At 46.8% G+C, this 20,638-nt stretch overlaps 1 protein-coding gene across 1 annotated transcript in view; it reads left to right on the forward strand.

The window, feature by feature from the left end:
* KCNJ15 (potassium inwardly rectifying channel subfamily J member 15) overlaps positions 1 to 13,604 on the forward strand; it is a 40,036-nt gene extending 26,432 nt beyond the window's left edge. The window contains exons 2-3 of the mRNA XM_054576127.1: positions 9,694 to 9,782; positions 12,457 to 13,604. Of these exons, the coding sequence (XP_054432102.1) occupies positions 9,710 to 9,782; positions 12,457 to 13,604 (1,221 nt within the window). The 5' untranslated portion in view covers positions 9,694 to 9,709. The remainder of the gene's footprint in view (positions 1 to 9,693; positions 9,783 to 12,456) is intronic.
* The last annotated feature ends 7,034 nt before the right edge of the window (positions 13,605 to 20,638 follow it).

Consider the following 20,638-nt stretch of genomic DNA (forward strand, 5'->3'; position numbering starts at 1 on the left):
AAGACGTCCTGGAACCGCCAACCAGGGAGGGCACGGTATACTCTCCATGCTCTGTTCTCTCGCCCATCCTTCACTTTCTCCCTAATTCTCCCCACAGCCGTCTTTAGGTAACTCATCTAACGGTTTACTTCATCCTGCCCTCCCTGCTCTGTTGTGAGCTACAGGAAAGCAAAGGCCACATCAAGCAAGGGCCACACCGGCCTCCTTCACCGCTGGGGCGCCATGCCCCGCACGGTGCTGAGCACAGAGCAGGTGCTCGACAAACTCTTGGTGCACAAGGGAATGGATAAGTGTTGCTAAAATGTCTTCAAGCGTTTTTTTTTTTTTTCCCAACATATGCATTTTCTTGAACCATATATTTATAAACATTGCCATGTGGAGAACACAGGTACTTGTTGTTTTACAAGAATTTTCTGTAATCACATTACAACCCCTCTGCTCTCATCTGTGGCGAGTCTAATTTCCTTTTGTAAGTTCTATGTTGAGTGTTTTGTTTCATGTATAAACACATAATGCTAACAGCTAACTCATAGAAGAATGAGTGTGAGCAGTTGGAGCTTTACTTACAGTGCTTTATATATTTTAACCTCATGTGACCCTGCCATGCACAGGAATTATTACTCTCGCTATTTGCAAAGGAGGAAACCAAGTCTCCAAGGGGTTAAGTTGTTCAAAGTCGCACAGCTATGAATAGGAGCAGGACCCTGTGCTCTTAACTTTTACACTACGCTGCCTCTGACACAGTGTTGAATTTAGGTGAGGGACAGAAGAGGTCATATTCCACCTGACTTTTGCAGGATAGGTGGGTTAGTGGAGAAGGGGAGAGGAGAAGTTTGGGGAAAGCAGGGAGAGGTGCGGGAAAAGGCCAGTCCACACCCAGGCTAAGTCCTGATGCAGAAAGGCTGAAGAGGAGGGGGAGCCAGGCCTTGCAAGGGTCTCTTGCCTTGCGAAGGTGTTCGGGATCTACCCTGGATGATGGGTGGAGGGGAGTGTTGTCTGAGTGATGAAATTCTCTAGGTGGGCAAGCCTTCTGTTTCCCAGTAAGGGCTGCGATGAAACCGTGGTCACTGAAATTTGCATGTGACTGAATAGTAAGTTAACAGCAAAATTCTAGCTTCCCGATTCTGACAAACGCAACACGTAAGGTTGTAAAGATGAGGTTGTATGTGTGTCTGAGCTGTTTCCTCCTTTGTTTCCATGTCAGGAGAAACTGTACCATGATTTCCAGAGCAGGAGCCATGGCATGTCTCCCCAGGGCAGCTCTACAAAGCCCCAGGGTGACGATCTCTGCTCAGTCCAGTGCACGTGGCGACGTCCATGGGCTGAGGTTGGGGCAGGGGGGACAGGGAACTAACTAACTGTGCTCCTAACTGGGACACGTTCCCGCTGCTCTTTCAGAAGAAATGGTAGCTGGAAGGCTGATTGTTAAAAATGTCAGGAGGGTGTCTACAGGGAAACTGGCCACGAAGAGTTCCCTAGGTTGGCTGATTTCTGTGACGTCTTCAGGGTGATGGCACCTGGAAGCCGCATTCAGGGCAGGATTGAAACCCAGGTCCGCGGAGCCCAGAGAGATCACGGGTGACATTCGAGAGGACCTGTGACCTTGGACGGCAAACAGTAGAAGCCATTTTCTTCAACCACCTTTGAGTAAACCTTCTACTTGCGTTCGTCTGGGTGTGTGACACACTGCCACCGCAGCGGCCCCCAGCAGTGATGTCGTCGTCACAGAAATCACAGGACTCTTGAGGGGCAGCTGCTCCAGAGAGCTTTAGCACTTCTGCTCACCACACCTTCAGGCTGCTCGCTCTTCCCAGTGAACGCTCGACAAAAGGCACAATTTTGGTTTTTAAAAATATTTTAATGAGTGCTTTTGAAAATGATTGGTGTCTTTTGTAATCACAGTTGTTTTATTTTCATCTACTTAAACAGATTCTGAAAAGGCAATCAGGCACCTTAGCAGACTGCCGAAAATGACCACAGCCCGAGAATGGTTGCGATGCCCCAGGCTGAAATACTTAAACGAGACTAGCTTACTGGGCTTCCCGACGCCTGGGTGCATGAAACGGCTGCCCCGTCCTCTCGCGGTGGCTGTATCTGTTGTCAGCATTCCTACTACTGAGGAAACCTGGGTTGCTGTTCTTCTAAGAATGTCTGTACATCAAACTTGGTCTCTAAGTTTTTTGATCTTCTGAGCTACTCTCGAGCATAAATTTGCTCTTCCCTAGGGATGCTGGATTTAGTAAATAAAAAAAAAAATACAGTACTTCTTTATATCTGTAGGTGAATTTAATTTCTACGATATGTTTATATTGAATACTGCAGGGGACATACTGGTACTAGATAATTAGTTGTTGTCCATCTGAAAATTAGTCTTAACTGGGCATCTTGTATTTTACTTAGCAACCCTAAAAACACCAAAATTGGGCCAATAGTCCTCTAGATAATTAACTACAGATGGCTAGAACACGATTTTTTACACTGTTTACTGATGGATGTTAGTGCTCCCAAAGGTCTCAGACTTTGATTGGATATGAAGAAAAGTATTTTGAAGTCTGGATTTTTCTTATTATCACTCAACGATCACAAGAGTCTATGTTTTCAACTTTGGGACAAGCAGACAACTCAGAAATACTGCCAGTCCTAAAAGCAAATTGACCACAATCCAAGAATTCTGGTATTCACTGTGTTCGCCTGAGACCCTGGGATATCCAGTTTCTGTATCAGAGCAATGTGGTCAAAGTTTAGACTGACAGTGAGGCTGAGTTTCAAAACTTGTTGACACTCGTCCCGTCGTTAAATAACTTGGTTCAAAATCAAGCAAAAGTCATAATTTCCTTTTTCTGGGAGGAGAGTCCAATTATGATAATAATGAGCATAGAAATCACCAAGGAGAATTCAACCCTCATATCCAGGTGAATCACACCGAAGTCCATTAATCATCAGTCACTAGAGACCAACAGTTCCAAATTCATTTTAAACAGAAGAAAAAAATAGAATGAAGCCAGAAAAACAAGCCAGCCTGAAGTCGGTACGTATGTCCACAATGTGATACTCTTTCTATGTGTCTGTGTTTGCATCCTTGTAGATAATATCGTGAATGTGCGGCAATGTGAGTGCTTATAGGTGGTGCATTCGCTGTCTTAGTGAGCGGGAGGCTTATAAGGGAAAATCGGTTTGAGATGCTGCAAATCATATCATAACGCCTTGTGAAAAATCAGTGATCTGTCTCAAGCAACTTTCCAGGGCCACGACGAGAGGGACAGAACACGACATGCTTGCTTGCTTCCCGTTTTTGTCTTCCTTTTTGAATGCTCCAGCCAAGACCAGTTGGACGTCTCGCTAAGTGGAATGTGCTACTCAAACTCCTTGTGTCCCTAGGAGGACGGTCTGCAAACACAGATGCCTCCCGTTCTGCCTTTTTGCAGGTGACATCGGACAGGCTCGAGCGCGCTGTGTTTCCTCCTCCTCATCTAAGCAGGACAGTGGCAAGCTACTGTCCCTGGGCGGCTTGTGCACAAACCCAGGCGGCGTCCTGGGAGCTAGTTAAAGAAATCCCTTCCCTGAAGAGAAAGTTGGGGGCAGTGCATTCGGGAGGCTAACGCAATCCAGTTCGTCTTGTGTTTTATTTTCCCCCTCAGACATAAATTTTCCTGTTTTACCAGTCACCTCACAACAATGCATGTCCAAGCCACGCTGTGATTAGAGGGAGGAATATGCTTATTACCAAGTTCTTCACATGTTGGAGCACAGAGAGGCCAAACGTGGTAAACCAAAGGAAATTTCCATGTGCTCGTCAGCTGCTACACATTCTTGCTCTATAGGAAAGTTAGCTGTTATTAAGTAATAACGTTCAGCTGAAGTTGGTCACTCGTAACAACAGACAGATGTATAATGTTTTATTTGGGTTAGCCAACTCGCTTGCAAATAAAGGGCCTGAAATTAAACTGTCTTTACAAAAATATTCAGCAAATGATACCTCTGACTTATTCCTGCGCTCAGATTCTTTGCCATGGAAAATGGAAAATGAGTCTCCCGTTGAACCCGGGATCTGTTTAAACATGTCTTTGCCGAGTGGAGAAGGTTGACGTTCTATGGAATGAAAAAAATTAAAAAAGACTGCACTAAGGAGTAAAGGGTAGAACTATGCAGACCACATTTAGTGATGGAAAGGGATTTTTTTTTTTTAGTACTTATGGAATTCAAAACAATAATAACGGAATGGAAACATAGGAAAAAAGGCTAAATATTTGACCACAGAGGCAAATTGGATCATTAGACGCTCCCAGGCGATGCAAAAATGTGGGGTTTGTTTTGAAAGGGGGACTTGTTGCTTTTCCAGTGGATAATAGGGCAAAAGAGAGACCTTGCCGATGCACCAAGCCATCACAGGCCACTAGCCACAGGAGCCTCTGGGAAGCTGGGTTCTTTGTAAGACACAGGTTGTGGGGCAGCATGAAGAGATTTTGGTTCAGTAGCTCAAGTGCGGGGCCTGAGAACTGGCATTTCTAGTGAACGTCCAGCGATGCTGCTGCCGCACTCGGCGGGGGCGGGGCGGGGGGCGGTCCTCCTTGTCTACGCGGCCCCGTCTGTCTGCAGGGTCCAGCGAGAGGGGGAGCCCATCTCAGAGTATTTCGTGACAACCGAGAGCGGTATCTGCCTATGAAACAGGTTGACCTTGCCATTGGCTTAGTGACCTTGAACAAATCACTCTCTTTTTGATCCTTTCCCCCCCAAATATAAAGTGCCGCTTAGACCAGACTGGTCCTCTTCAAAGTCCTCCCAGAGCTCAGATGAACACCAGGTGCGGAAGCAGGTGCCTCTGCTGCAGGGCTTCTCGGAGCCTGAGACATACAACTGTGGGGTGTGAATCTCCAGTGGGTGCAGTCAGCGCAGACAGGGAGGTGTTTAGGGCTTTGGCAGGTAAAGCTGCCCACAGGCATCTGATCCTAGGTCACTTTACCTGGGGGACGCCTGTGAATGCCAACACGTGGGGGAGGCTGAGCAAGAAGACGGCGGAGGTCCTCCCGGCTTCGGCGCTCTCCGCTCCGGAGTCCAGGCTCTCCCCTCGGCCTCCCACGTTTCCTAGGAGGGTACTCACCGTTGCAGTAGGCACTTCAGAGCTCTTTTCAATGGCTTGCTTTCCTTCTCCCAGAAATTCTCATTTATTCCCCCCAAGCCAGTGTGCCTGATCTTCTGTCCCCTGGGACACTTCTCCCGGTGACCTAGAAACCCACCCGGCAGCCACCATGGTTGTCTGTTTAACCCCCTGGGCTTCTGTTCTGTCTCCCTTGTGTCCAGGCAATGAGCCTGAACTTTCAGACAACCCAGTTTATGTGCCTGTGAATGCCCCGCATAGTCTATATAACTCGTTAAGAGGCGAATAGTGTGGCGCATACTCGGGAAGTGTGGTCTCCAGACTGTCAGCATCAGCATCCCATGGGGACTTAGTAGAAATGCAGACTCTCAAGCTCCTCTCGAGACCCCTGAATCGGACACTCGTGGTGGCTCCTCGCTGTGCATATTTCAAGGCCCCCAGGCGACTTGAATGCTTTCTGAACGTAAAGAACTAGGGGTATGGGGGTGAAAAGCAAGCGCTCCGGACTCAGGTGCTATGCTGCATCATGGTTTCTGAACCTGGAAGGCAGGAACGACAGCAGTGTGTCCACATGAGAACTCAGTCACTACATGGCACGTCTGTACGGCCTGGCACAGGATACGCACGGACTCAATGACAGCCACTTCTCAGTAAGGGACACGAACACGTAATGAGCAGGAGCTCAGGCTGTGTTGCATGACATGCGAAGAGGTGCCCTCCGTGAGTGAACCTGAGGACAGTGGCGAGACAGCAGCACAGCTCTAGGGACAGACAGGTCTGATTTGCCGACGTGGGCTTCCATGGGTTGCCTTCATGAACATGTGTGAATTATCAAATCTCTCTAATCTTAGCGTCCTCCTTGGGAGCATGGAGAAAAGACTTTCTTCATGAGGTAAAGTGAAGGCTCACATTCCATTGGCCAAAGCGGTCACATGGCCACATTGGACACTAAAGGGTGAAGACACACTCGCCCACAAGGACCAGCCCCGGGAGGGCAAACAGACCCAACAGAGCCTGGCAGCCAGTAACTGGCAGCCACCGTCAACCATGACAACAACAGCGACCACGGCTCTACCAACAGGCCCCAGGTCATCTCTTCGAAACACAGCTCATCAGGACAGAAGGAACGAGGTTGGGAATGTGCCGCAATCTCAGGTGGTGCTCCCTCTCCATGACACTGGCAGGACCGTCATGGAGAACGGTGACCGATCCCAGAAGCTGTCACCCTCCAGCCACCCTCCGCCCTCCATGGCCCGAGGGAAATAAAAGGCTTGCATAAGGAAAGAGTAATTTCCCCAGCAGGTAAGCACCGAAGGGCTGCCCTTTGGGATCTGCTGAGAGGCGACTTGGGCCCCCACGTCCTGCCTCAGTGAGCGCGTTCATTCCGGAGGCCACCTGGGCAAACCATCCACGTCCTCATCTGACATGGACGAAGTCAAGGGGTGGCTGGAGAACAGTCACAGCGGCCGCTGAAGCGAACCCTGGCCTGGCCCGTGGCGCAGGGAGGAAGGGCAGCGGGCCAATGGCAAGGGGCCCTCGTGCCTGTGCGGCCGAAGTTACAGGGTCCAAAGGGAGGACAGCTAAGCCTCACTGAGTTTATTTTCAATTACTCTCAAGCCTTCTGAGTTCAGTGAACCCCAAGTACCTCTCGTCAACCATTTCTTTTTCTACTTAATATTTAAACCTGTGTACCCTTAATGGGAAATTTAATCCATGTATTTTGGATTGATAGCAAATTTTGTTTTTTTTTAAATCACCAAAAAATTGTTTTGTCAGGAATAGATGGCATACGAGAAAGCTTTTCAAGCAACTTTTCTTACAAACAGGAAGCTGCTTTGCTAGAGCATTAAGTCAGAGCCCCTCAGGCTCTAATTTGAGCCCAGAAATCCCAAGTTACAGTTCGATCCAGGTCCCGCTCCTCTGTTCCCTCCAACGCCCCATTTGAAGGCACCTGGGATGACTTCACTTGAGGCCTGAGAAGCTCCAGGTTCGGGATCCTCCTGCCTCCCCAGGTTTCTATTACCTATTTTTTCTGGAGATGCAGATATTTTGTTCCCCCACGCTGGCACACAGAATGAAGTTTTCCGCAGAACAGACTAATTGAAAACTTCCAAAATTTGACTCCACCGAGCTCTCAGGGTTTAGAAAGTGTCAGTGTGGTACTAACTAGGGAAAAAAAAATCTTTAATACTTAAAAAGTTAATACTTAACGTTGGCCCGGTGGGTGGTTGGCATTCATCTATGAAGATGGTGTAGATTGGACATTCTGAAAACGAATAAAGAGCTGTTTCCAAGGCCCATGTGCAGCAGTGTTGTTCTAGAACGCTCAGGGGGAGTGGGGGCGGGGGGGCGCTGCCGATAGCCTTCGATCTGCGTATCGCAGCCTGGAGATTCTCGATGTGTGTTCCCGGAGCCGCAGCATCCCCTGGGAATTTGTCAGACATGCAAATTCTTGAGCTCCACCCCAGACTCACTGGATCAGAAACTCGGAGCCTTCCTGGTGGTTCTGAGGCCGCCCCAGTGTGAGCACCTGAGCCGGGGGTGGGGGCGGGGGTTGCAGCCGGCGCGGGCCCAGGAGCTTGCTAGAGCCTCTGCCATCACGTGCCCGCTGTTGAGAATCTGGGTGAGTTACTGAGCTTGTCTGTGCCTCGGTCCCCTCCGCCGGGGATAATGACTATGCTTGCCTCACAAGGTTGGTGTGAAGGTTAAGTTCGCGCATGGAAAACACTTAGTGCCATGGTTGGCACATGACCTGTAGTGTCATTTCTGATGATGATGATGATGGTTATCATTGATCTGGAGCTTTGTGATTACTTGAGCCTTGATTGCATTATTTTGTTAGTGCCCTTGTTATTATCCATCGGCATCTTTCCCACTTTGGACCCCTTCTGGCTCTATTCTGACAATACTCATGCTTATTATTTGCACCTGTATTTCTTCTAATTGCCCAGTGGCTTTCTGGACGTTTACGGTTCATTTCTCCCTGACAGGAGAGTGTGTTCCAGCTCACTCTGGTTGATTTCTTTGATCACCCGTCCTTAAAAAGGCCCCTTTTTTGGGACAGAATTCTGTTCCTCCCTGAGGAGGACGGTGGTAACTTGCTTTCCATTTTTTCCATTCCCTTCATTTTGTTCCCACCTCCGAGAGCGTAGCACCCCACACAGCCTGACTACCGTTTTCAGCGTGGCTACTGTCCAGTTGTTTCCAAAATGGGTCCTTCTTTCCTTTTTCTCCAGAGAACAAATGCTATACCACATAAGCGTTAAAGGATTCATGCCACGTGCATTTTGTTGGCGGGGAGTAATATTGATCACTGCATTTAATAATGTCAAGGACTTCAATAAACACATTGCAATTCTAAGAACTGCATTCCTAACGCACATGTTGAACAATATAATGCAAACTGCAGAAATTAATGCAAAGCCTAAAGAAACTACTAATGGTTTTTATGGAATTTTGCTTATTTGTGGGATTGGGAGGGGGGAAAACAGCAGGGAATATCTTTTATCACTGCCCCATCCTTAGCTTTTCGTAGACTTATTTTACCTTAACCTTTTGGAATTGGAGCCGAGGCAGACTGCAGAATCGCCAGAGGAAAAAAAGGCAGCAACATAAAATTATATGAAATAAGAGTGTCTGTCGACAATGAAAGGAATATCACCAAAGAAGTCTGCTGAGGAATAAAATGCTATAAATTAAGAGTGTGATAAAAGTGTATGTGATAATAAAGCGATGACAAAGGAAGAGACTGTTTGCCAAACATACAAACACCCCGGGAGAATCAAGTGTAGAAGAGGCTGTGTAGGTTGAAATTGAGACTCCTTAAATGATAAGCATAATTCTTGTAATTATTTACAATCATTGGTGGATTAGGAAAAAAGTGTGAAGTGTACATATGCTTCTATGGGTTAGACAGATAAAAATGCGTGTTGGCGTGTGTGCCCACGTGTGTGTAGCTTAGGATGCAGCCGCTTAGAAAGAACTGTAAAAGGACCTGTTGGCTGTGCACAGGTCACATTAAACTCTGGAGGTCAAGGTGGCAGCGCTCTGGCCTGGCCTGGGCAGACTGTGGGCCTCGTTCTTTCTGCCACGAGCCATCTCTGTGAGGAACGTTAAGTCGTCCCAGCCTCCCAGGTCTCTGTCACCATGTTTGAAAAATGTGTGTTAGATGCCTCAGTTTTGACAACCCTTTCAACTCTAACAGTCTGTGACTCAACAATAATAATGCATTTCCACAGGCGGTAAAAATATTCTAGACTCTTCCCTTCCAATTCTCACTGTTTACTTCCGCTGCACTTCCCCTTCCTGCCTCCTGTTTGTCGGTCAGTTGACAGTGGGCCTCAATGGGGGTGGGTGAGCCCTCTTGCCAGGCTAGTTGGTGATTGAACTCCCTCCAGAGGGTGGGGATTCCATAGTGAGGGCTTCAATTTAGTCCTTAAAATGCTCCTTGAGCCTTTATTCTGGCACCATGCCAGATTACCAGGGCTTGGAAATAAATGCCAGGGCTCTGGGCCTGGGGGGAACTGTTAAGGGTCATTTCCACTGGGCCAGTTGCTTTGTAAACACCTGTGAACCCCACGCGTCCCTCTCTCTTTCAGGTGATAGCAGAACCCCATGGTAGCCAGGTGGGCGAAGGGGAGCCGGGACGGTCCACCTGCCTTGAAGAAGACGGCTTCTGACCTGCTGAGTAAGTGACCAGGTAGTAAACTGAGGGCACAGGGTGCTGAGAGGGAGGGAGGAGGTGTTATCCTTGGAGAGCTGTCCACCAGCGCTCTCCTCCACGGAGAGACGGGGAGACGCTAGGCCCGAGGCCCACCCACAGGCCCTGGGCCTTCTTCCCGCACTCTGCTCACCCGACTCTGATAGGTAGGAGGCACTATTTGTGCCGTTAATGCCAACACCAGCCATGCAGAAACAGGAGGAGGACCGCAAGCGGCGCCCCCCGGGCTGGCCCGCTGCCCCTCCGAGAGAGGTTAGAACAGAGGCCTCGTAGCGCTGCCTGCATGCGACCAGGGCCGACCGTGCAGAAGCTGACAGCCGCAGGGCCCGGGGCGGTGCTCACGCCCACAGGACATCTGTGTCTCTCACATTCAAACACTTAAGCCTCTGTTGTTATTTCGGTGGATTGCATGGCATGCACTTTCCCTGGCAGGTTTTCTTCTTTTTTTTTAAGTGCATGCAGCTACTTGTCTTTGGCATCTGGAGTCCTGAGCTTGACTCCGCATGGGGCGTGCCAGCATGGCTTCCAACTGTCACCCTGTCCCTCTCCTCTTGGTCCCTGGCAAGTGCCGCTGGTGGTCCGACAAGACCCGTGCGCATCAGTTATATCCTGCCCTTCTCTTTAATTTTTTTTAACCCAGGGATATATTTATTGATTTTTTGAGGGTTTTTTGGGAAGAGAGAGAAACATCAATGTGAGAGAGAAACACCGATTGGTTGCCTCCCGTACGCATCCTGACCAGGGATCAAACCTGCAACCTGGGTATATGCTCTGACTGGGACTCGAACTCACCTTTTGGTGTCCAGGACGACGCTCCCACCGACTGAGCCACCCAGCCAGGGCCCTGTGCTTTTCTTTCACCCCGATACCAAAATAAGTAGAATAGGTTTCAATGAGTAAAATTCTGAGTAACTTACGGCCCTTCTTTGCAATGAAAATAAAAAAGTGAGTTTCCTTCCCAAGAAAAAAAAAAAAGATCATTTCAGGGGATATTCAGTAAATGGCACACTCTTGATCCAGTAACAGGAAAATTAAGGAGCCCAACAGATCCCCCGCATCCTCAAGTGGCAGCCCGTAAAGGACACGGTTTCACTTTCCTTGAAGAGATTTGCCCAGAGGATTGTTTTCAAAATTCCTAATTGAGGTAACGCTGCTTGAACAGCAAAGCCTATTGCATGAATCACAGGTCGCTGCACAGCGGTTCTGTCGAAGAGGGGGAAGTTTAAAAAATTTCTTAAATGCCTGTGAGGTAGGGGAAAGGAAAACCATGCCAACCAGGTAGAGTTCCCTCTAATCACTCCCATTATCTTTTCAAGGAATAAAGGGGCCACTTATCTCAGTCACCAGGCAGGTACTATAAGATGCTGGGTGGCCTCATGCCCAGCTTGTCCCTGTCTGTGAGCCAGCGTGGGAGCCTGGCCCTCGTTCCTGGTAGGTCTGCCCGGCAGCCCTCCCCAAAGTCTGTGCTTGCTTACTTGTTCGTTAACTCTTTCAAATGCATCCCTGTGCTGGTCTGACTTAGTCGTGAAGAAGTAAGGCAGGATCTGTGTGCCATTCCTAAACAGCAGACCTAATCGGGTGTGCTGACAGGACTCCTAAGAATAACCAGAGTACCCATTAAGCCATTAATCATGCTTAATTATTCACTCTGTGTTTGTTTGAGGTTTTTGATAACTTAGTCTTTTCCAATGTAATCAAGGCTAGGAGAGGCCATGCATTCTAAATTATTCATTGGATTAGGGGCAAAATAAATTGCTATTATGGTAAATGTCATGCAAAAGGGTAAGTATAAAAATTTTTATCAGCACTGTCCAAGTGTACAAAATTTGTGTTAGTAGTCTCCATCGCTTATCAAGAACTATCTTACGGCTCTGGCTGGTGTGGCTCTCTCAGTTGGGTGGGTGTCACCCCAGAAACTTAAAGGCAACCGGTTCAACTCCCGTTCAGGGCACATGCCTAGGCTGTGGGTTCAGTCCCTGGTTGGTATGTGTATGAGAGGCAACTGATCAATGTTTCTTTCTCATATCCATGTTTCTCTCACTTTCTCCCTCCTTTTACCTCTTTCAAAAAAAATAAATAACTAAAAACCTATCTTATGGATGGTAAATTTTAGTTATAGCCATACTGACCCTATGCTCAATCAATTTATTTTTAAATTTTTTAAAACGGGAAACCTATGATACCTGAATAGACATAAATATTCATAACACTCCGTGGGGTAGATGCTTGTCCAAGTATGATATCACAAAGGGAAGATTAGCATCTTTTTTTAACAGGCAAGGCTCTTTTTTGGCACTTTCTAGCCATTGTCTCTGTTAACCATCACAAACCCCCTGAAACATAGGCTTTGCTCTCATTTTACAGATTAGAGAGCTGAGGTCCAGAGGGGTTTAAATAGCTTATCCTGGCTCCCAGAGCACACGAACCGGAGAGTCAGCGCTTCAGCCAGGTTGGCTGGTCTTCAGGGTCAATGCCTCTCACTTCCTCAAGTTCAAATGGATCGGTCTTGCCTTCAGAAGTTTCCTGTCCTGCGTATGTCCATAGGCATTCATACTTAGGTCTCATGGATTTCCTAATTCTATTTCCTGGACGTCTACCACCTGTAACCATAATAATACGTCCCTCTTTGTCATTTCCTTAGGTGGCCCCAAGAGCCGGCGGATGGACCCAATGCACCTCAGCATGTCCAGTGCTCCCCTGGTGAAGCACACAGCCAGAGCTGGACTCAAGTCCCACAGACCCCGGGTCATGTCCAAGAGCGGACACAGCAATGTGAGAATTGACAAAGTGGATGGCATATACTTACTCTACCTTCAAGACCTGTGGACAACTGTGATCGACATGAAGTGGAGGTACAAACTCACCCTGTTTGCTGCCACGTTCGTGATGACCTGGTTCCTTTTTGGAGTGATCTACTACGCTATCGCGTTCATTCACGGGGACTTGGAGGCGAGCGAGCCCGTTTCAAATCACACCCCCTGCATCCTGAAAGTGGACTCTCTCACGGGTGCGTTTCTCTTCTCCCTGGAGTCCCAGACAACCATCGGCTATGGCGTCCGCTCTATCACGGAGGAATGCCCTCATGCCATATTCCTGTTGGTGGCTCAGCTGGTCATCACGACCTTGATTGAGATCTTCATCACGGGCACCTTCCTGGCCAAAATCGCCAGACCCAAAAAGCGGGCAGAGACCATCAAATTTAGCCACTGCGCTGTCATCACCAAGCAGAATGGGAAGCTGTGCTTGGTGATCCAGGTGGCCAACATGCGGAAGAGTCTCCTCATCCAATGCCAGCTCTCTGGCAAGCTCCTCCAGACCCATGTCACCAAGGAGGGGGAGCGGATCCTCCTCAATCAGGCCACCGTCAAATTCCACGTGGACTCCTCTTCGGAGAGCCCCTTCCTCATTTTGCCCTTGACGTTCTACCACGTGCTGGATGAGACCAGCCCCCTGAGAGATCTCACACCCCAAAACCTGAAGGAGAAGGACTTCGAGCTCGTGGTCCTCCTCAATGCCACCGTAGAGTCCACCAGTGCTGTCTGCCAGAGCCGCACCTCGTACATCCCCGAGGAGATCTACTGGGGTTTTGAGTTTGTGCCTGTGGTCTCCCTCTCCAAAAACGGGAAGTATGTGGCCGACTTCAGTCAGTTCGAGCAGATCCGGAAGAGCCCCGACTGCACGTTTTACTGCGCGGACTCAGAGAAGCAGAAGCTGGAGGAGAAGTACAGGCAGGAGGATCAGCGGGAAAGAGAACTGAGGACTCTGTTGCTGCAACAGAGCAATGTCTGATGGTGGCGCCGTGGCCTCGGCTCCGCTCTGCCGCGGTTTCCACGCCTGAGCTCCCTTCAAACAAACTTGTGTGGATGTGCTCTAAAAAAGAAAAGCAAAAAGAAAAAAAAAAAAAAGCAGCAGCTGCACAGATGTGCAAAATCTCTCTTTTCCTTTGATCTGGTGGCTAAACAAGAGTCTTCCCCCTTGGAGAGGGTTCCTTCTTTAAATGCTCTGTCTGAAGCGAGCTCTCAAAAATCCAAGTTTTCTAGAATGGGGCTACCTTTGAAAGAACTCAGTGTATGACCACTGCAAATATGTCCTTCTGGATGGACAGAGACATTTAGCCACGCCAGGCAATGCTTTTCCAGATGAGGAGGGCAGCTGTGCTATTAGGTATTTATTCAATCCAACTATCAAAGACGTCATGGCCGAGACTGGAATGCGGTTCAGTACTCACTTATATCATTGCTTTAAAACTCTTCTCGTTTTTTCAGGCAGAGGAAATGTTATATATACTGGAGGCTGTCTGGTAATACAGAAAATGGAGCAGGGGGGGTCTGTACTCACGAAATATAATAATTCCATCGTCACCTTTTTTTCAGTGGATTTAATTGTGTAGAGTGAAATCGATCAATCAGGAATTAAGAGTTGTGGAGACACATACAAATGGAGCTGAGGTTATTTGTCATGGTCATTTTCTGGTGGAACACGCACCCCTTTCTGTTCAAAATGCGGATCACAGACCAGCAGCATCAAGCTCCACCTAGGGGCTTCTTAGCAACGTAGCCGCTCAGGTCCCACCCAGCTCAGAGAATCAGAGTTTGTATCTTAACAAGTGACTTATGTCCAAATGCGTTTGAAAAGCCACTCTCTGGGCAGTGTGTTCAAGGAACCTTCTGCAGCCGTGGGGCTCTGTGGGTCCCCGGTCCATGCGGCCTCCAGGCCTGTCCTTCCTTTGGTTCATTATCATGGACCACACTTCCTTTCAGCCACTTCTTTCCTTATCTAGTAAAATACCTTGTTCCCGGAGGAAGTGCTGCTGACATTCCAAGAGCCAAATAAAACTCTTGCAAGTAATGGCTGTCTTGTTCATGCTAAGCATTGTACATGGTTGTTGAGAAGAGTTAGGACAAAAGAAAAGTGAAGCTGTGTAAGGATCAGAAGTTTGCTCAGAGGTTGAAATCTAGGAAGTTGGCGGGGGAGTGGGGGACAGGAGGTGCTGAGTGTGATCCACATACCAGCGACTCCTGGAAGCATGAACCAAATCCGATAATCAGAGGACAGGTCAAGAATGTCTTTGGTATTTAAACAAATCTTGTGCAACTCAGAGTTACAGAGTAACATGTTGCCTTTGGCAGAATTTGGGGACCAGGCACCCTGCATTTCTTTGAGACAAAGGATAAGCAGGCTCGGAGTGGCTAAGCGTGCAAAAGGTGAATTCTCATTTCATTCAGAACAGGATGGGTTTGTGTATTTACTCAAGAAGCATGTGACTGGAGTATGTAGGCACTTCATGGACATACACGTGAGCCCAGATGTGTACACACAGGACTGCACATGCACACACACACACAGAGACTCACACGCTGGCTCTTGAAGCGTAGCTGTGGAAATTATGGGACTCCCCGAGGACTGGGAACGCTGGGGCTCCGGGGGTCGGGGAACGGAACCTGGACTCAGGTAGTTGGTGAAATGACGATGCGGACTCCGGCAAGTCCAGTTGTCTTTGACGTTGCCATATTTTCAGATGCCCTTCATTAAAATATTAAACGGAAAACGTGGCTAACACCTCTGAGCTGGAGCTGACCATCTAATGGAGGGGTCTAAACAATGGGGGCGAAGCTGTAAAGGTCTGAAGAACAGAATCAATGCACAAGAGGTTTTTGTCTTCAATTATTCAGGAAGTTCTTTTCTTTTTCTGTTGGTAATTTCATGGCAGGTTGTTTTGGATATGAAAAAATTATGTGTAGTTAGATATTATCCCTTTTAGTTGTTCTACCTGATTTTTGTTTGTATATTGTGGTATAATCAACAGAAGTATAATGCCATTGGGCATGTTTACAGATTTTCTGTCACACTATTGAATTCTTCTCACAGTATTTCCGTCAATGTTAGTTTGAATGTGACCAAGATTAGGAATGTAACATACTTATATTGCATATAGTACCATAATGTAGCATGAGATGGAGAAGTCTTTTTATGTTCATTTAGCATATCTATTTCAGCCAAATTTGGAAGGCCTCAGCGCCTGCTCTTTTGCACGACACACAAAATAAATACGCAGTGTCTTAAAAGCCAACCCTCGTGTAAGTCAATAAATCATATAGCGTAATTTTCAATATATAACTCTAAAGTTGTGGCTGGTTTGAAACTTAGCCTTTCCTAGACACACTTACTTATTATTACTTTGTACAAAATACTCTCACGCTGACATGCTAATGAAGGACTCAGGTGGCAAAGTGTCTCTATCTAGACACAGTCTTTGGACTGAAACAGATTCACGCTCAGCCCTCAATTAAGAAGAAGTCATCCTAATGGAGTGCTTTTGACCCCAAAAAGATTTTGCATTTTGAAGTGTTTCCAATGTACCAGGCCTTCTCAGAGATACCATTCAAAAATGCCGTGTTTCATTTGAGAAGCACAAAACCATGTTTTATTTCAGTAATAAAATGTATTGTACTTACATGGTCGATAGTAGCCAATGGCTCCAGAAGCATAGCAAAGATTCACTCATTGGTCCTCAGAGTGGGCCGCCTTGGAGGGGGGAGAGCGGGGGGCCGAGCACACACAGGTCCCCTTCCCCATTCATGGGGAGATTACAACACAGAGAAGAGACTCTAAGAATTAGTATTAACTGATTAAAAGGGAAAGAAAGCCGGGAATGAGTGGATCAGAGATTTAAATGAATTTTAACAACTCTTTGAATTTTAACTGACTGTGATTTCGATATCACTGAACTGTAAATTAAGGTACATACCTGTGACACTTCTATTACAATATGTCCCTTCTCCCTTGCTTAGACCCTCAGTGCTCATAAATCATCTGGAGAAAGGAGAAAAGAGAAAAACGACATGAAGAAGGCACAAGGCCTTTGCATGGGTAGCCCAGTAAAGGATCGCCCTTGTCCTTGTCTTGGATCTGCCTCTGTCACTACGGACTAAGGGTCAGACATGTGACCACGTGCTGTAAGGAAGACTTCCAGTCTCTCAATCTTGGCTTTCATTCTTGCTCGACTTTCCTTTGCCTGTTGAACATTTGAAATACCTGGCTTTGAATCCACGCTATCTTATCATGGCTTGGTGGGATGGGGTTTTTTGGTCATGAAAGACATTAGGATTTCAAGTCTTGATTTCCAAGTGCACAGTTGAATTCTAGCTTTTGACCCTGCATGGGTCCAAGGTGCACTGAATCCTCTTCCCCTGGGAAGATCTACACTTAAAGGTCCAAAGCTTAGCCTTTCACGTCTAATGAATTAACTACGTACATTTTGCCCTTTTTGAAACTCAGTTTATCTTTAATCAGAGTAACTTGCCAACCAGCCAAAACCGGGGTCCCGGACCACAGTGAGCAAGGGATGTCTGCTCTTAGACTCGTGTGTCTCAGAGCAGAGTTAAGTCTCCAGAGTTGGTATTTGCAGTGAAATGACATGGTTAGAACTTAATTGGGATTTTAAAGAATAGAAGGGTTAACTTCTTAAGGCATTAGTGCTTGTCAGTAAGCTGTTGTATTGTTGTTATGTGGTTTTGATTTTATTTTTTTAAAGAATCTAAAACAAAATCTTTGTCTTTAGAGTAAGGGAGGCAGTAAGAAAAGTGTAAAACTGCTTGATCAACTAGCTTTTGCATAAACGCAGTTCTCCTGGTGAAGAGCTTTGCTGGGAAAAACCGGCCACTCAGCCTCACATGACAGCAGACAGGGTCGTTACATTCCTGTGGTGTCCCAGGAGAGCCCATTTTCCTCGTCTGTAAGAAACACTGATGAATTCAGTCCAATTTCCCTCCAAACTTCTTCTGCTAAATACTCAATGAAGGAGAAGCATGAGGCAGAAATAAAGCTTCAGCCCTTTCCCTTCATCCTCATCCTCTCCGAGTTCTCCCGGGGACTCAGCTTCCCCTCAGCCTGACGTGTGCTTGGCTGGCTGGCCTTCCCCCTGGCTGTTCATTCCGTCAAGCCCAGTAATTCTGTGGGTTGAAAAAAATCCTCAGTCCAAATGAGTAACGTGTAGACGTTTAGATGCTCCAAAACTGGGGACAGGGGTTTTTATTTTTCCACTGGTATGCTGCTGGTGTGTAAAAATAGAAGACAGATAAAAACCTCTTGATTAGAGTTGATAATTAATTCCTAATAAAATTGCAAGAATTGACCATGTAAGTTAAGAACATCATCAATACATGCATATAAAGGCCAAAGATGCCCTATGCGTAAGTGAAGGCCCCGTAACTCTGAATAAAATCCCAGAGCAGGGGACACCAGCCATGCTGGGCATGTGGGGCGTGTCCTGTGCTTAGTGACTTCTGTCCTGCACTCTGTATGGACTTTATGATGACGCTCTAAATGTCCCACCTTTGGTCTTATCAATAAATTACAAAATCGCATAGGCAATTAGAAAAAAAAGCTTTCGAATTTCACTGATGTCTTGAATATTTATTTGCTAACTCTGTCACCCTTACAGAAAATATTCACAGAATCCCAAACTATGCCCCTCTCTAGAAGAGCAGAACATAAATATCCCTTCCTTTGGCAGCAACGGTTTTCGTGTAACTAATAGTAGAGAAAGGGGGTAATACAAAAAGGTAGTGTCTTGACTTGCTCCATTAGTAAAAGTAAATTGCAGCCAAACGCAGGGGACCTCCCATACATTCTGTGCGGCGTGGAGCAGGAAGCCATCCGTGGGGGCCCGTCTATCAAGGCGGTGCCCAGAGGGCCAGGCTCAGAGCCCCCTGAGCATGGAGCCCTTGTTTCCAGCCCCGCGCTGGAGAATCAGGCCACAGGTTTTGTGCTTCTGACCAGCACTGGATGGGCCAAGCCAAAGATGAAGGCGTCAGCCTGAAAAACCCATCAGCAAATGTCTTCTGTAGCATCTCCCACTTCGTGATGTGGTACTTAACTATGGTCTTTATTTGAGGCCAAATCTTATCTAGTATCCAAGCCTTCCCACTCCCTTAAGATATCCAAAAGTATTCAAGTTAATGGTAGAACTTGCTCAGAATTAGACTCTAAGGCAGCCACTCCTATTGATTATAAAGTACCTATTTCTTAAAAAAAAGAAAAGAAAAAAGAAGGAAAAAAGTCAGAAGTTGTTGAGTCTGAGCTGAGAAATGTGACCTCTCAGCTTATTACTACTATTATTGTTACTATCGCAGATGCCCTTAATATTATTGAACAAGCAAAGAGCTTCCGAGAAGGCAAACAGAGGGGAGTTCAAAGAAATGCTGTGGGTTTTTTTTCACTCTCTGTAATTTAACTACATTTTTTTTCATCTGCAATCAAATCTTAAGAGTAAGGATGTTTTATTAACAAAATCATCACAGGAAGTATGACTGTGTCAGGGGCTTTTTACACAAACAAGCGTCCAGATCACAAGAGGAAGCTGAGTCGCTGTGCTGACGAGGTGGTAAACAGCAGGCAGGGAGGCCGGCAGGATACCAGCCAACTTGGACCTATTTTTGAAGAATTATTTCTGTGGGGTGTCATGGAATTGTAAGTTACAAAGCGAACGCTTTGGTAAACAGACTTCTCGGATCCAAAAGGACCCACTCCAAAATACCACTTAATGAAATTCAAGGGGAGGTTATGAAGATTAAAATCGCAAATCGCTTGCAGGTTTTACAAGCAAACAGTCCCGTTCCTTGTAAATCCTAGGGGTGTGCACTTACCAGAGCTTGGATCGTGCCTCATCTCCTGCCATGTATCCCTCCACATCTGACCGCTATACTGGGGCACGGCTGAGTGTCCTGTGCCTGAATGTGCCTTAGCAGAATAGTGGCTCGTGTTTCTCAAGGCTGAGCTACTATTCGGTGCTTGTTGGAAAGCTCACACTAACTGCTGTCCTTACTCTGTGGCCTCTGAGCCCAGTTACACATATCAGCTTTAATGATGTCCTTCCATGTTTTACAAACTCATACCTCTGTTTGTTAAGCCATTTCTTGTTTGCATATGCAGCTCCATCACCTTTCTTTTTTTACATATGGAATCACTCTAATCTGTGAAACAATAGAAAATACAAACACAATAAGGCCAATTCCATAGTCGGGAGTCTCTGCTTCTTTCATGGGAGTGGGGAAGGTGCTGTAGGGGAGCCCAGTGGAGAGGAAGCTGGTATTTCCTTAGAGAGCTCAGATAAACTCATTCCAAAGAGCTGTTCCAGCCATGCCGGCTACAGTCACTGGGGACGGCTCAGTCCTAAGAACTTCAGGGGTTAGTTTCCATCCATGTCTAAAGGACTGCATTTTGCTTCCTTTCTAATCAAAGAAAAGAAATAAAATCCCTGCCTCATTTTTTTTTTTTTGCCTTGATGTTCCATGGATCATTTCATTTTAGTCAATGATTAGAGATCAAGTAATTGTTTAACAGCAATCTTTCAGCACCTCATTGCCTACCAAAGTTCCTTACATGCTGCTGCTCTTTGACTTGGATGGATTAAAAGAAAGAAAACCCAATTATATAAGCCTTAAGGACACCGGTATGGATGTGACTGTAAAACAACACAACCATCCAAAATCCACACGGCAGATAGGCACCCGGGGACAGCAGTTGTCCTTGAAACACTTTTCTGGGGAAGCCGCATGCGCCTAAGTGGCTGCCAGAGCTCCCAGCCTTCTCCCAGCATCTCTTTGGGAACGTGCTCTTTGGAATCTTGGTTCATTGATGGCAACATCCCCAGCAGCAGCTAAGACTCTCGTCTTTGAGTGAGAATGTGACAGTTGGAAATTAAAAAGGCTGGTCATATATAGTAGGAAGTCAAATTTGAGGATGCTGTTTTAGGCCAAAAAAAAAAAAAATGTTTTCCAGAAAGTGCACAGTAATCTGGAACACAGTGCGGAGGCTCATCA

This window comes from Pteronotus mesoamericanus, unplaced genomic scaffold, assembly GCF_021234165.1.
Source record: "Pteronotus mesoamericanus isolate MK-2021 breed Mesoamerican mustached bat unplaced genomic scaffold, CSHL_Meso_final contig_116, whole genome shotgun sequence".
In the NCBI taxonomy this organism is placed as follows: domain Eukaryota; kingdom Metazoa; phylum Chordata; class Mammalia; order Chiroptera; family Mormoopidae; genus Pteronotus; species Pteronotus mesoamericanus.